The sequence below is a fragment of the Stylophora pistillata genome, chromosome 7 (assembly GCF_964205215.1).
Source record: "Stylophora pistillata chromosome 7, jaStyPist1.2, whole genome shotgun sequence".
Lineage (NCBI taxonomy): Eukaryota > Metazoa > Cnidaria > Anthozoa > Scleractinia > Pocilloporidae > Stylophora > Stylophora pistillata.
The window spans coordinates 5,594,204-5,611,393 of NC_142525.1; the positions used below are offsets into that span (position 1 = coordinate 5,594,204).

The 17,190-nt window shown below is 39.0% G+C and overlaps 2 protein-coding genes across 2 annotated transcripts in view; both read left to right on the forward strand.

Annotated features, from left to right (window-relative positions):
• LOC111341968 (uncharacterized) overlaps window positions 1–17,190 on the forward strand; it is a 229,902-nt gene that overhangs the window by 74,462 nt on the left and 138,250 nt on the right. The window lies entirely within an intron of this gene.
• Window positions 1,346–17,051, forward strand: LOC111329772 (uncharacterized). The gene is made up of 6 exons (XM_088728555.1): window positions 1,346–2,955; window positions 3,316–3,609; window positions 4,274–4,567; window positions 5,650–5,943; window positions 8,435–8,530; window positions 14,161–17,051. The coding sequence occupies exons 1-6, from the start codon at window positions 2,295–2,297 to the stop codon at window positions 17,049–17,051; spliced, it is 4,530 nt and encodes a 1,509-aa protein (XP_088584681.1). The 5' UTR covers window positions 1,346–2,294.

Consider the following 17,190-nt stretch of genomic DNA (forward strand, 5'->3'; position numbering starts at 1 on the left):
AATTACAAGAACAATTACAGGCAGGCAACCACAACAGCTATAGCCAATTACTGTGGTCCCAAGAGTTTTAAAATAGTAAAACGACTACATCAATAATTAAGAACTGCATAGAGTTGGTGTTGTTTTCAGGCTGCGACACGAATTGCATTTCGTACAGATAGTTTTATAAGTCCTGGGATTGTCAATGTGATAGACCCTTCGAAGTGCAGTCGAATAATATTTCATCAAATCACGTTTGAAGTCATTTATATTGTTCATACCTAGGTTAAGCTCATCTGACAATGTGTTCCAGATTCTTATTGTTCGTACAATAAATAATGACCGTTGAAAGGTTGAAGTCTGCAGACATCAATTTGCAGTAGGACTTTCGTCTTTTAGCAAAATTAATGACTGTCTCAGCCAAAATGTATATTGTCGAATTGAGATGTCTTTTGCCAAAACATGAGCTGTGTAAAGTTATATAATTCAGTGGTTTACAAGTTCCGTATCAGCACGGATCAACTGAAGAAAAGGCATGTTCTATTTTGACACTTCTTTACCTTGCTTTTGGATAAAAGTGTTTTCGTTTATCTTCTCCATTGCGAAATGTGGTGATAATCGCTCACTAGAGCCAAACAATGTGTTGTAAGCAATGACCGTAGACTTTGATTTAGAGGGAAGCAAACATCAACCTTTATTTATTTATTTATTTATTTTATTTATTAAACTTCCACTGAGTAAAAAAAAAATGAGAAGGATAAATAAGCTCAATATTAAAACGAAAAGCGAAAAGCAAAAAGGTCAGTGAGGAACAATCACAACAGAGCAAGCTCCAACTAGGTGAAAGTCCAAAGAAAAAAAAAGAAATTTGTAATACTGACTAATTTAATATGTCTTAAAAAATATCTATATAAAATATGCAAATTCCTAAAATATATAAAATATGCATAAGTGTAATAGTTTATAAGTAATTAGAAGCAACACTGGCGGAAACCAATTAAATTCCTGGTGGCAAAGCATTTAGGCCACAAGGACTTCCAAGTAAAAACATTGTCCTGATGGAACGTTTGGATAAGAGCTTTTTGTAACGTTCAATTAATGATTCTTTGAAAGAAATATCACTTTGTTTCGCTTTCGGTTCACTGGCTGGGTGTGGAAGACCTTTAGAATGTTCTTTGGCTCGACTGGTTCCGTGGTGGTCTGCTGCCATAGGTGCATTTCGATCCGGCTAATGTTTCCGTGTACAATGGGTTCCTCAGGCATCATCATCAATGCAAGCTATCATGAATAGCCCAGGAGAAGAAAGATCTATCTAAGGTTCTCGTTGCCAACAGCTACCCTCCATCTTTCTTGCAGAGGGTGACCAAAACAAGGGATCCAGCACCAGAGAGGAAAACAGCAGAACTCAAGTCTACCGCAGCTCCACCATACATCAAAGGAGTCTCAGAAACCCTCCGCCACAACCTACAACAACAAGGTATACATACCATCTGCAAGTCCAACATAACACTCAGATCTCGGCTGGTCAGACCAAAAGATCTCGCTTACCCAAACAAGCAAGATGGTGTAGTTTCCAAGATACCATTCACATACGGCAAACTCCACATCGGAGAAATGGGATGACCCCTGCACAATGATAAAAGAATGAAAGCTAGAACATGACAGGGATATACGACTCGCACATACTCAGAATTCTGTGGTTTCAGAACATGCTAACGGAGCCAGACACAAGCTGCTGTGGAACGAAATAAAGTTTATTGACCCAGACAACCATTGGTACAAGGAAAGTGAAAGAGGCAATTCAAATAAGACCTAACCAAACAACGTTAACATAAACAGCAACAACGGAGCCGAAATACCAGAAGCATGGATTCCAACAAATAGAAAACATCAAAACCAATGACGCACGGCAAATCAGAGAACGCTTGAGGAAACCGTGGAAAGCATGAACCAATTTTACATTATAATTTGCATTTGGGACTTAAGCTTAAGTTAAGACTCTAAGATCGGCAAGGAAAACTTCTAGCTAAAGAATACGTTAAAACATTCAGTCTGCAGAGAATACTGTATATCATTACATCATGACTATCATAATCTAGCAACAAACTATCACAAATTAACAAGACTACTCCTTTGGCAAGGTTTATTACATGAATCTAAATTAGTAAGTGTAGCATGCATGCAAGGTCTTTCAACCAACCAAATCCAATTTGATTGCTTATAAATTTTTATGGTTAGAACTTGCATTTCATGTTAATAAGAGGTTTTTTTGGTTTTTCACCTAAACCAGGTAATCACGGCTTCTTACCAGTAAAATGGCAAAATCTTTCATGGAGCACATGCTTGAGCCATCCTACAAGGTACTTGAAAGGAAGAGATGCAAGGCACTCTGCAAAATAACACGTCAAGATGGAGCTGTCGGCTGGGGGTGTTTAATTTATGAACCTAAGGTCCAAAACCCTGATTGGAGTGAGTACTTTATCATAACAAGTTGCAAACTCATTCCAAAAGAGAACTTTGATGCTGAGAAATATCAAGTGGAGTTTACAAAACCAAATTCAAAACTGAAATGTTTTCAATTGGAAGGTATCATCAAGAAGAATCCACTTTATGACACCTCTGGATTGGTTGTGATTTTTGTTGATTCTGAGTGTTCAGACCTAAACCATGGCCGATTTAGACACAAGCATAGCAGTATCTTAGAGGATCTTGAACCTAAGATAGGTGTAAAGGAAAGCAAACCTCTGTTCTGTTATATTGAAAGTAATCGATTCAAATACATCCTTGAGAAACTTGTTCCTAAAAAAGATGGTAGTTGCCTACCCAGCCATGCAGAGTGTTGCTCGACTGTCTTACTGGAAGGTGAGAGGAACACTAATTTAAAAGCAGTTGGAATTCTAAACTTTGAGGTCAATGAGCAGCAGCTCACATTTCATCCAGTTTGGTTCAAGAAATCAAAAGTAGAACACATCTTAGGTGAGTTGAATTGTGGTGTACATTGATCATTAGTAGCCCAGACACGAGGAATTGTGCAGAATTAAGAAAGGAAGAATTATCTAATGGCTAATCAAATTAACTAAGGTGCATGAGATGAGAGCAAAGTGATGGAAAGGGTTGAAGGAGCATAGAAAGTGCACGTGATGTAACTCTTTTGTTCAGTCTTAATGTCCTGATTCTAATGGATAGTTTTGCATTGATATAATTTTATAAAGAGATGATCATTTAAGATAAATACTCCATGTATTATATTATGGTTATAATTACCTCAAAGATATTGCAACAGTTGCTTCCTTCAGAAGTAGGAATTACAAATCCTGGTTCAAAAATTTTTTAAAGGTTTGCCTGAAAAACCAACCATCCAAGAGGACAAAGATGAGAAAGATGCGAAGTTCACTCTAACTAGGTTAGCACCAAATACGAACTTCACTAATGTCAGCCCTGAATACCGTGTGGAATTGTGGAAAAAACACTTGACAGGATCCAGCAAACTTTGTCAGCAAGGAAGCACTGATGGAACTCAATTCAAAACTACCGATCTTGAGTATAACTCAGAGTATGAAGTGAAACTCTTTACCGTCAATAAACATGGAGAAAGCGAGCAAGAGGTCGTAACATTTAAGACAAACACTGGTATGTACCTGATTTATTTCATTTGATTTGACGTTTGCCACTTCATTTCAAACCTTTTTGTATACTGTAACATGTAGGTATGTGTTCTTTCTTTTTGGAGAAGCAACATAAAATGGCAATAATTTCAACAAAGGGTAGGGGGCATGTTAATAGTCAGGGAAAAGAAATTATGTACTACACATGATTCTGAGACCCTCGACTCACAACTATGTTCAGCATCCTATAGATTGGGGCCCCCTTGTTTAAGTTCTTCCCTGGCAATTCATGCTTATCATCTCTTTGTTAAGTACCCTATAGATAGTCCCCTGTAGAGTTCTTCCCTGGAATTTTATGCGAATCATATCTGTATTCATTACCCCAAAGATAGTGTCCTCTGTAAAATTCTTCCCTGGCCTATCAAATTAAAGGTGTATGAGATGCAGGGCAAAGTGATACAAAGGGTTGAAGGAGCATAGAAAGTGTACATGATGTAACTCTTGTTCAGTCTAAATGTCATGATTCTAATGGATAGTTTTGCATGGATATTACTTTTTAAAAAGACGACCATTTAAGATAAACACTCAATGTATTACATTATGGTTATAATTATCTTAAAGATATGTTGTAACAGTTGCTTCCATCATCAGTAGAAATTACAAATCCTGATTCTATAATATTTTCAAAGGGTTCCCTGAAAAACCAGTCATCCCAAAGGACAAATATGAGAAAGATGTGGGGTTCACACTAACTTGGCTAGCACCAAATACAAGCTGCAATGATGTCAGCCCTGAATACCGTGTGGAATTGTGGAAGAAACACTTGACAGGATCCAGCAAACTTTGTCGAAAAGGAAGCACTGATGGAACTCAATTCAAAATTACCGATCTTGAGTACAACTCAGAGTATGAAGTGAAACTCTTTGCCGTCAATAAACATGGAGAAAGCGAGCCAGAGGTCATAACATTTAAGACAAAGACTGGTATGTACCTAATTTATTTCATTTGATTTGACATTTACCACTTCATTTCAGAACTTTTTGTATATTGTGACATGTCTGGATGCTTTCTTTCTTTTTGGAGAAGCAACATAAAATGGTAACAATTTCAATAAAGGGTAGGGGCATGTTAATAGTCAGGGAAAAGAAATTATCTACTACACGTGATTCCGAGACCCTCGACTCACAACTATGTTCAGCATCCTATAGATTGGGGACCCCCTGTTTAAGTTCTTCCCCGGCAATTCATGCTTATCATCTCTTTGTTCAGTACTCTATAGATAGTTCCCTGTAAAGTTCTTCCCTGGAAATTCATGCCAATAATCTCTATGTTCAGTACTACATAGATAGAGTCCCCTGTAAAATTCTTCCCCGGCATATCATGCCCTTGATCTTTATTCCGCACCTTATAAATATTGTCCCGTGTTATTAGTTCTTCCCTGGCAATTAATGCCTATGATTTCTGTGCTCAGCACCCTGAAGACAGTTCCCTGCAAAGGTCTTCCCTGGCAATCCATGCCTATGATCTCCATGTTGAAATCCCTGAATTTAGAATTTAGCCCCCCCCCCCCTGCTTAGTTCCTTCCTAGCAATCTATGCTTTGATCTCCATGCTCAGCATTCCTATAGTTAGCCTCCCATGCCAAGTGAAAATCTTGACACTCAGTAACTGTCATCCTTAAGTATATTACTCCTGTAAGTAGACCCAAATAAAAGCTTTCAATATCTTCGATCAATAGTTTCTCAAAGTCACTAATTATGTGTGAGGTAAGTGACCAGTTGTAATCATAAGTACATAAGTAGGGTTTATAACTACGAGGATTCCTTCCATATATACATATCCAGTTGTGTTTTCCCATTTGGGTCACATGAATGCCCCTTGATACCTCGGTAAGAAGAACAGTTTGGATTAGCCACTTCTTGGACGAACTTTGTAAGCTTGACATTAAGGGAATAGCTCAGCCCCGGTCTTACAACAATATGGTTTTACTTACCTCAAAGTTATATTGCGACAGTTGCTTCCATTAGAAGTAGGAATTAAAAATCCTGATTCAATAATTTTCAAAGGTTTGCCTGAAAAACCAACCATCCAAAAGGTCAAAGGTGAGGTTGATGTGAATTTCACTCTAACTTGGCTAGCACCAAATACTAGCTGCTCTGATGTCAGCCCTAAATTCCGTCTGGAATGGAAAAAGAAACACTTGACAGGATCCAGCAAACTTTTTCAACAAGGAAACATTGATGAAACTCACTTCCAATTTACCAATCTTGAGTATAACTCAGAGTATGAAGGGAAACTCTTTCCCTTCAATAAACATGGAGAGGGCGAGCCAGAGGTCTTCACATTCAAGACAAAGAATGGTGTGTACCTAATTAATTTCAATTGATTTGATATTTGCCACTTCATTTCAGAACATTTTGTATATTGCAACATGTATAGATGTTTTCTTTCTTTTTGGAGAAGCAGCATAAAATGGTAACAATTTTGATAAAGGGTAAAGGGCATGTTAATAGTCAGGGAAAAGAAATTATCAAATTCACATGATTATAACACCCTCAACTCACAACTATGTTCAGCACCATATAGATTGGGGTTTCCCTGTAAAGTTCTTCCCTGGAAAATCATGTTTATTATCTCTTCGTTCAGTACCATATAGATAGACCCGTGTTAAGTTCTTCCTTGAAAATTCACGCCAATAATTTCTATGTTTAGTACCCCATAGATAGTGTTCCTTGTAAAATTCTTCCCTGGCATATCATGCTTGTGATCTGTATTCTGTACGTTATAAATATTGTCCCGTGTTATTGGTTCTTCCCTGGCAATTAATGCATATGATTTCTGTGTTCAGCACCCTGTAGACAGTGTTCCCTGCAAAGGTCTTCCCTGGCAATCCATGCCTATGATCTCAATGTTCAAATCTCTAAAAATAGACCCCCTTCTTAGTTCCTTTCTAGCAATTTATGCTTTGATCTCCATGCTCAGCATTCCTATAGTTAGCCTCCCATGCCAAGTGACATTCTTCACACTCAGTAACTGTCATCCTCAAGTATTTCACTCTTGTGAGTAGACCCAAAAAAAAGCCTTTAATATCTTCTATCAATAACTTTTCAAACGCATTAACTATGTATGAGGTAATGAACAAGTTGTTATCATAAGTACATAAGTAGGGTTTATAACTGCGAGGATCACTTCCATACATATCCAGTTGAGTTTTCCCATTTGGGTCACATGACTACCCCTTGATACCTCGGCAACAAGAACAGTTTGGATTAGCCACTTCTTCGACGAACTTTGTAAGCTTGACACTGAGGCAATGGCTTCCCAGGTCTTACCACCTTTCTTGAAGACGTTGCATGCACACGATAAACTTCACAATCTTCACCACCACTGAGCTGCGAAAATTGGCACATTTTGGCATACCACAGAACAATTGAGTAATTTCTATTTTTCCTTATTTTTTTGTAACCCAATGAATGTTCTAAATTTTATTTTAAATTTTAACCCAACGAATGATCAAATGTTTTAACGCAATGAATGAAAATGCTAAATTATTCTGTTTTTTAAGATATTAATAAAGTTAAAATCGCACGTGATCTTATTTAGATGAAACAATGGGACACTAAAGGATGTCCAACCTAGGGTGAGAAGGAGGAAAGGGGCTTCTAATATCTTGAGCGATATAGGGTCTCCCTAGCTACAGCCCACCTCCGTGCACCTAAACACTAGATAGGAGAAATGGAAGGAATGGAACCATTTTAACCTTAATAACATTGTATTGCCCCCCTAAAATTCTCTCTACCGTCCTAAGATGACCCTGGTGGAGGTGCTTCCTAGAGTTTGTTGCGGCTTTTTCTAATTTTCATGTTGCTTACACTGTAGCTCATTTATATTACGCTCCTCACTGCCGTGGGAAGTTAAGACTGATCCTGTGATAATATTCAGGCACTTCTAGAAGGCTTTGCACTTCTTTCCGGTTCTGAGTTGATGTGTTAGAGACACGTTATGGCTATGGTTACCTTAGATATTTGAATTATGATCGTTGGATCCTAGGCGGTTCATGGACCAAACCATTTCTTTCTTTCGTTTGCAGTGCCAATACACTAATACTTTTAACCGAATTACGGTCTTTTTGTCCAATAGTCTTTTCTTCCAAGTATTTTCGTTCCAAAGTTTTTTCATCTAAGTCTGTTCGTCTAAATGTTAAGTCTTATCTGGGAGCAAATAAGTAACTTTTAGAAGGGCTAGATAAGGCTATGTAAAGAACTTATTAGTGCGAGCCGTTGCCATTTTGGTTTCGATAGCTCTATTCACTGATCCTCGTTTACGAATTCAACATCGTTAATTACGATAAATACACAGAGAAGATGTTTATTTGGGGTCATTTTTGGTTTAGTTTTATTTCTTAATCATTTTTGGTTAGTTTTCTTTATCATGTTGGACTATGTTGTTGGTTGTATCGGACACTAAATGATGTTTCCCATAGTTGTCTATTACGCACAATAGACGCTTAACAACAAGCCTAATATTCCCATTTCTTTCGCGCGAAATAATTAAACGGCAAGTCTTTATTTTTGTCACTATTTGATAAAATATATCTTGTTACTACTTCATTTAAAACAATGTTACAACTTTGACGAAAAGACTTGATATTGGACAAGTGGACCAAAGACTTTAGATGAAAAGTACTTAGACGGAAAGACTCTTGGACAAAAAGACCGCATACCCTTTTCACCAACTCATCACTTTACCGATCCAATCCCCCCCCTCCCCCACCTCCTCCTTGATTTGCGGCATCTTTCACTAAATGTCCCTATTTTCAAAACTGACATAAACATTACCCTCTATCATCAGACCCAAACAGACAAGAGTTGCAGCAGATCAGTAGTGAAGTACGAAACATTAGAGAAAAGTTGGACACCCAGCTGAGAGAGGACACGAGGAATGAAGGTAAAGAACTCAATCAGTACTACACGATAGGAAATTCAATTAAAACTGATATGATAGTCTGCGAAATATGTAAGATAAACCTCTTCTACATTTTTTCCTAATTTTCTACGGGTAGTACTTAGCAATTCCATCCATTATCAGTTGTCTCCCCCCCACCCCACCCTGCCCCCATCCTTAGGACTAACATGTACACCACGTTGAATCCACTCCACCAGAAGCTGCAATGTAATGATCTCCATTACAAAGGGAAAATCAAATTCCAATCTCGCCATCATCATCGTCTTTGCTTCTTTTATTTTGCGTGGTATTTTCGAAGTCGCGCAGTTGTTTTGTACCAGCGAGAAATTTTTGAAAAATGTCCGTGGAATGTTGAAGACATTGCAGTTGAAGGGTAAGGTAAGAAATTTACAGAATTTATTCTATCGCGAAATCCTCCCAAACAACTCTGATGCAGAATGTTTTTGAAGCAATAGTGTACCACGAGGTATGGAAGTCAGTCCTTTGAAAAAGTCTTTAACCAAAACTGATCTTGTAGGTGATTCAAACGATTTTTTTGCACTGTATATCAAAATGAAAAAAAGGCTCATAACCTATGCAGACTAAATTACTTGTATAAATTGACCCTCAGAGTTGATCAGTGTTCCGCGTGGAAAGTGAGGCCCACGAACTGATCCCAAATCGTGCAATATTATCCAAGCTTTAAGAATCATTCCATCCAAGAGGAATACATTTGTAATTCGAAATCAGAAAAACGCAAATTAAGTCTTAATCTCGTACCAAAATTCAAGAAAACATGATTGGAAACTTACCTCTGTGGCGGGTCGTGAAAACAGATTTCTCTCTTCAGGCTAGCAGATTCGGGTAGCGAACAGATTATAAAAAACCGACTTCTCTCTTTACTGATTCTTCTAAAGAACTGGTTTAAAGCGTGATACGCTAACACTTTAAAATCATTTTACGGAATTGATGTCATCACGAGTCGTGTAATTAAAATATATCTGTCATCGTCATCGGCCACTAAACGAAACAATCAGAACTGATCGTGGCCAGATGAACAGTGAAGGCGGCCGACAAGCGAGTGACAACGTGAACTCAGGGGTGGAACATCCGGATGAGACGCAGAATCAGGGTCAGTTCCACAACACTATCACGACGATGTTACTTTTTTTTTTTTTTTTTTTCAATAACTCCTCTACAAGGTTTACAATAAAACTCTAACCAGCTCACAGGCACTCTACCCTTAAAGAGGGTGAGAAAAGTGCATCTTAACTTTACACCCACGTCCAAAGTCTGTGGCTACCAGTATGTGATCAACTGATTTCACGGCTAGGTAACCTAAACCAGTTGTCATGTACATAAAAGAGGTGGGTTGTTACTCCACCGTGATGACAATGAAATAAAGTTGCATTAGAAAAATAATTTGTTATTCGATCCAGTATCGATGAGCGTAGCTCTGAGGGGACTGCCTGCATGAGCTCCTTACAGGCCTCATTGATAATGTGCTCAAGGTAGAAATCTGCCCTCTTCCAAGAACATCGTTCTTTAATACGAACACCAATCCGGCAAACCGTTGAAGCGAAGGTCTTCGCCTTCACTGGTCGCAACACAAATAGAAAAAAAAGAGCTAAAAAGCCAAATGTCTGTCTTTTCCCACCAAGAATAAGTACGAAACGTTCCTTAAGTTTATTTTGTAAGTCTCGTGAGTTATGTTCTCTAGGTGCAATGACGAAATCTCGAGCTTTTGGTCCGTGTTTTCATCATTCCTCCCTCGGAGGTTAACAAGTTCTTTATTTTTCTGTCGCTGTGGTGCGGGTACTTTTCAATTCAAGGGCCATGGGCGATGTTCTCAGTTCGAGAGCGCTGAACGGCCTTTTTTCCTGCATTTATTCCTTTTTTCCTATTTATTCCTTTTTTCCTATTTAGGTCCTAAGGACTGAAAATACTCGTTCGAGCTCTTTCCTCCCGCGTAACTCTGCTTACACGTATATTTACTCCAATTGTATGCTCAATGTACACCCATCATACCCTACTTAGTTGCATCTTTGCTTTGGGTTTGACATCTATCGTCCAGTTTACCCGTTAAATGTTTTAATGATGTTTTGATGATGTATGTACGTGTTCAAAGTCCAAACTCGAGTCACGAGTCGTGAACCAGAATCTTAGGGTCGGTTATTTACACGAGGTCTAACTTAAACACCGGTTTTACGCAAACAGTGAGCCGCAGGGATTCTCTAAGTGACGGTGGATTTAACTCAATAAATTTCCATACATTGCTAACTTTCCACCTTCTTGACACTGTCAAAAATAAATGTTCAGATAAAAGATTCAACTAAAATGAAGATGGTTTAGATGGCAGTTTTGTAAAAAAAAAAAAAAATGCTAAACTTTGTTTAAATAACCAGCCGTGATGAAAAGTCGTTATTAGTTGGCTAGCTAGAAGTGGGCGGGGAGAAGGAAATGAAGGATTTAGGGGGGATCATAACATGGTTTTCGGGAGAAATCAAAGGGAGGTCAGTCGTCGCCAAAAAAATGCGAAAGGGGAACTATGGAAAACCTTTTCTTTTCTCGACCACTTTACAATTTATTAAAAGAAAAAAATAAGCGGGCGTGATTAGTTTCCTTGTCAAAATTCTAAATTGTATCGGAGCTACTGTAATTTTCGATGTAGCGCTCGGGGGCCTTTACTTTTGGTGCCTCAAGAAAGGGTGCCTGTGCAAAACACGCTCATTAGGGACAGGGCGCTTATTTTTCTTCTCAGAAACAAGAATATGCGAAAAAAAAATGCTGGAATTGTTCAATTAATATAGAAGACTACAGAACAGACTTGTTGTCCAGGGATCCTGCAAGACTAAAACTACCGACAAGGCAATGGTCACAAACGAGATTATTCGTTTGAAGAAACTGTGCACTCACGTGGTCACCGTTTTCTGTAACGAGGCTTTAAATGAGAACTGAAAGGAAAATGAACTACGGTTGAACTAGTTGCAAATATACTCTAGCAGTGCCATCACTGAAACAGAATCGGGGCGCTTAACAGAACATGAGTGCTTATCCAGTAGGAGTGCTTATCAGAATAGGGACGCTCATTAACAAAAACCAGACTCGAGAGGGGCCCTTCTTAGAGAAGGAGAACAAAGACGCTAAATCAATGATTATGGTACTTTGCCATGCTTGGGAAACATTTTGCGAAATGGGTGACGATAGCTCAGATTGGCTGTAAATGACTCATCTTAATTTTAAAGGCTCACGGAATGTGTAACCCATGTTCTTCTGTATTTTAAAATGCGATAAAAAAAGCCTGGACTCCCATTTCTGTGCTTCACAACCTTTCAGACAAATTTAATTTTTTGACTGGGTAATAATTGAAAATTGCTGGGGCTGATTATACCACTAAGAACTTCGTGCAAAATTCAACTTGACAACGGGTTAAGAGATATATTACAATGTGAGGCCAGAGATGCAACTTGAGACAGTATTTTGACCTCGTTGGGTCTCGTCTACACTGGTAGCAGCACAAAATAGGACAAACAGCTAAAGAGCCAGATGTCGTGTCTTTTCCCACCAAGAATAAGTAGGAAAAGTTTCTTAAGTTTATATTTTAGGTCTCGTTTCCAGGTGTAGTCACAAAATGAGTCGAGTTTTTGGTCACGGTGTTTTCGTTATTCCTCCCTTGGAGGTTTATCAGTTCTATATTTCTATGTCGCTGTGGTGCGGAGGTTTTTAAATTCAAGGGTTATAGGCGATGTATTCCGCTTGAGAGAGCTGAATGTGCCCTTTTCTGCAATTATTAAGGACAAAGGGGCTGAAAATACTTATCACTCGTTCGAGCTCTTTCTTCCCGTGTGACTCTGCAAACAAGCTTATTTACTCCCAATGTATGCTCAATCTACGCGGATTGAGCCTCAGTTAGTTGCATCTTTGCTTTGGGTTTGACCGTCTATCGTGCAGTTGTCGAGTTAACTATTTGATCTTTGACGCAAATCTAATTTTGCGAATCAATAATAATTGACAAGTGGTAGCTGCCATGGATCCGCGCGTAAATTTCGTGTAAACTGAAAAGTTTTCTTCTCTGATTTTGTTGATAGGGTGGCCAACAGAAAGACTTCGAAATATCAGATATATATCACAGTTCAAACTATGTCATAGCGGTAACCTCTTTAGTATGTCAGACACGTTTTGAAAAATTGCTGCTCATCATAACAATCAAATAGAATGTCAATCAAAACCAAGTCACACCCGCCAAACGATAAGATGTTTGCTCCATAGCACTTGATTTTAAAAGGATTGAGAGGCACACGATATTCTTATAATTACTTCGAATTATCCTCGATTCCTTCTAGTTGGGGTCTTTTCTATAATCATCTATGTTCAAAAAACCGCCAGGCGGCAAGAAGCTGAAAGTAGGATTGAGAAGCCACTCACCGGCTGCGCCGTGGAAAACTACTAGGCCGATTACAAACTGCAAACTATAGCGTCAGTTTTGCGCGTAGGAGAGAGGAAATTTTCATTTCAACTTAGTAAAACTTGATTTTCGGACGATCTCGTCATTGAATTTCGCATGATTACGTTGCGTGACACAATATTAATAAAGTTTGTAAGCAGTTCTTTTCACTTTATAAAGTCTTGAAACATCGATGAAAATAATAATCTACTTGGCATATTTAGTGTGTTTTCGTGAATATACTATTTTCTGGCGATTTCACGGGAGCTTTTGGATACAGCAGATGGGTCCTTTGAATAAGTTAGTACAGTATAAAATTAGATGATACATTATCCAATACAAAATTAGTGCACTTCAAGTAATATTAATAAGGAAACTTTTTAAATGGATAATAACAAATATTTTGGATTAACATGACCAATTTTCATATCTATCTTGCCTTTTAGTGATTTCTTTTCTTGTCTCTCATTACTGCGTGATAAACATAACAATAAGACACTTAGAGCGATGAATCACCTTTCGGCGGCAACATTTTTGTAGATGGGTTTAGAGATTTCTCTCCCCTAAATGCTGTTTCATGGTATCATGAAGCATGAAAAAGCTGCAAAATGTTCAATTCAGGCGTCAACCATGGGTCGATGGCGTAAATTTCGTAAATAATTGAGTCCGCTTTTGTGCATTGTTGGGTGGAATTTTCGAAAATGTGCATATTACGTTGATCGGCTGTACAAGAAGTTCGCCGAAACCGCAACATATTTTTATATTTCCATACTCCTCTAACCTATTTTAGTTAGTTTGAATAAATATATCATTGGGTAGAAGTTGGAATTTTGCGCTGAGCCGATGTAAAAGTTGCATATTTACGGTCATAGTGGCAAAGGCAAAGTAGGTGTCAAATTGAAGATAATTTTCAATGTAAAGAGCCGTTATAAAAGAAAAACTTAGGTGATTTTTTCTCACAAAGGATCGATCTAAATGCGCGAAGCAAAAAAATTCCTCAAACAAGAGTTTTGTGAAAAGACGAGTAATTCAATTTGTGCCATTTGATGATCGGCGCTTTTAAAAAACGGACCTTTGAGCGCTGAGGAGACTTTCGCTTGCATGGAAAAAATGCTTTGCAATATTTCGAAAAACCAAGGTGGTTTCGACAGCTTGACTTAACACCTGACGAGAATTATTTTTATTGTAGATGCCTTTGATCCCACCGAAATGATTGAGAACATTTCTCAACTCTACAAAACCCGCGAGGGTACGATGAACCTCCTTCCCTGGTGTGAAGACTTGAACTTTTCTTTTGGAGACCTCTACACCAGACTTAAAATCACCTACAAAAAGAAAACGAGAGGAACAGCTACGGACCGAGTTGTCACAAGTTCTGAAATCTTCAACCCGCACGAAGAATGTGAAGAACCAAGAGTTGTATTAATAGAAGGGAAGCCTGGTATGGGAAAGACAACTTACTGCAAAAAGGTTGTTTTCGACTGGGCCACTCAAAAACGCGCAACCGGAAATTCCTTCGCAAAATTCTGCATAGTGCTTTTGATTAAATGTCATGAAGTTCAGTCTGACCTTTGGGAAGCCATTGATGATCAACTTCTACCTCGAGATATCGGTGACGACCAAAGAAAGAGATTCTTCGACTTCATTCGCCACAATCAATCTAAAGTTCTCCTGGTACTCGATGGATTGGATGAAGTTTCTGAGAAGAAGGTACCAATGTTTTCAGAAATTATTCAAGGCCGAGCGCTGCCAAAATGTCGCGTGGTTGTAGCTGCACGGCACGAGGCTGGAGTCAAAGTTCGAAAATACTGCGACACGCTGCTAGAGGTGGAGGGATTCGCTGAAGAAGATGTGAAAACCTTCATCAAAAAGTACTTCAAAGAGAAGACAAACCTGGCCGAGCAGCTTATCAAACGACTGGATGACGATGAAACCTTACATGAAATCTCGACGAATCCTCTCAACATTGCGCTTATTTGCCTGGTCTATGAAGATCTGAACGGTGTATTTCCTGAAAGCAGAAGTAAGCTGTACATGGACATAGTGGATTGTATACTAAGAAGATACAGAGCAAGGAAACAACTTTCAGAAGTCAAAGAGGACCTTGTTGGACTTTACAAAAGCCAACTGAACCACCTTGGCTCGATAGCTTTGAAAGGTTTATTAGAAGACAACTTGGACTTTGATGAGAAGGAGCTTGGAAAACACAAAGGAAGTGTTCTACCTGAACTTGGATTTCTCTCTGTTCAGCCCGGAGGCAGTAAACTCCGAGCTACTAGACGTTATGGCTTTCTTCACAAGACTTTCCAAGAGTTCTTCGCCGCTTTGAATCTCGTTTGTCAGCTTATCAAGAAAGAAATTAGCACGGACAGCATAGCTGTTGACAGACGATATCGCCACGAGCTGACAGAAGTGCTTCTGTTCACATTTGGCATTCTTGCCTCATGGTGCGAGGAAACAGCAGAGAACCTTATGAAAAGTATGGCGACACAGTTTAACCAGGAGGACGGGAGTGGGGGAGCCAGAAATAATATGACTAATATATTAGAGTGCATTTATGAATGCAAAAATGAAAATCATCTCGATGTAAAATTGGCCCGCACTCTTGGCCCTTGTCTCCAAATTGAAACCATTAATGTTCGGAGCAAATTAGGATTAGGGTGGGCTAAGACTATCTTACTAACCAACATTCTTAGAACAAATACAAGTATAACAAAATTAGATTTGAGTTTGAATGAAATTGGTGATGACGGTGCCGTTGCTCTGGCTGATTGTTTGAAAGAAAAGAAGTCTCTGAAGGAATTTAAATTTTCTAGCAATGAAATTGGTGGTGTTGGTGCTACTGCTGTGGCTGAGTGTTTGAAAGGGAAGACATCTCTTACAAAGTTGGATTTGGGTGAGAATAAAATTGGTGATGATGGTGCTGCTGCTGTGGCTGAGTGTTTGAAAGGCAAGACATCTCTGACAGAGTTGAATTTGTCTAGCAATGAAATTGGTGATGTTGGTGCTACTGCTGTGGCTGAGTGTTTGAAAGGGAAGACATCTCTTACAAAGTTGGATTTGGGTGAGAATAAAATTGGTGATGATGGTGCTGCTGCTGTGGCTGAGTGTTTGAAAGGCAAGACATCTCTGACAGAGTTGAATTTGTCTAGCAATGAAATTGGTGATGTTGGTGCTACTGCTGTGGCTGAGTGTTTGAAAGGGAAGACATCTCTTACAAAGTTGGATTTGGGTGGGAATAAAATTGGTGATGATGGTGCTGCTGCTGTGGTTGAGTGTTTGAAAGGCAAGACATCTCTGACAAAGTTGAATTTGTCTCGCAATGAAATTGGTGCTGCTGGTGCTGCTGCTGTGGCTGAGAGTTTGAAAGACAATACATCTCTGACGGACTTGGATTTGTCTTTTAATGGAATTGGTGATGCTGGTGCTGCTACTGTGGCTGAGTGTTTGAAAGAGAAGAGATCTTTGACAGATTTGAGTTTGTCTTCTAATGAAATAGGTGCTGCTGGTGCTGCTGCTCTGGCTGAGAGTTTGAAAGACAATACATCTCTGACGGACTTGGATTTGTCTCGTAATGGATTTGGTGATGCTGGTGCTGCTGCTCTGGCTGAGTGTTTGAAAGAGAATAAATCTCTGACATATTTGAATTTGTTTTTTAATGTAATTGGTGATGCTGGTGCTGCTGCTCTGGCTGAGAATTTGAAAGAGAATACATCTCTGACAGATTTGAAATTGTCTTTTAATGAAATTGGTGATGCTGGTGCTGCTGCTCTGGCAGAGAGTTTGAAAGACAATACATCTCTGACAGATGTGAAGTTGTTTTCTAATGTAATTGGTGATGCTGGTGCTGCTGCTCTGGCTGAGTGTTTGAAAGACAATACATCTCTGAAATATTTGAATTTGTCTTCTAATGTAATTGGTGATGCTGGTGCTGCTGCTCTGGCTGAGAGTTTGAAAGACAATACATCTCTGACGGACTTGGATTTGTCTCGTAATGGATTTGGTGATGCTGGTGCTGCTGCTCTGGCTGAGTGTTTGAAAGAGAATAAATCTCTGACATATTTGAATTTAATGCAGTAAATGGTTTGAACCCGGGGGTAACATGTGAAGGTGTAGTGTGATCGTCCGGGTGAGTGTAGTCCTGAGAAGGACTGTTGTCGGTGGCAGTGACTGACGTTTCGACAACCTGTGCGGACAGGTTGTCGAAACGTCAGTCACT

Excerpts from the sequence above, each read along its gene's own strand:
- LOC111329772 (XM_088728555.1), top strand. The coding sequence starts at position 2,295 with ATGGCAAAATCTTTCATGGAGCACATGCTTGAGCCATCCTACAAGGTA. Across the intron at positions 3,610-4,273 it reads AACATTTAAGACAAACACTG|GGTTCCCTGAAAAACCAGTC; the intron begins GTATGTACCTGA and ends ATATTTTCAAAG. Across the intron at positions 8,531-14,160 it reads AGAGGACACGAGGAATGAAG|ATGCCTTTGATCCCACCGAA; the intron begins GTAAAGAACTCA and ends TTTTTATTGTAG.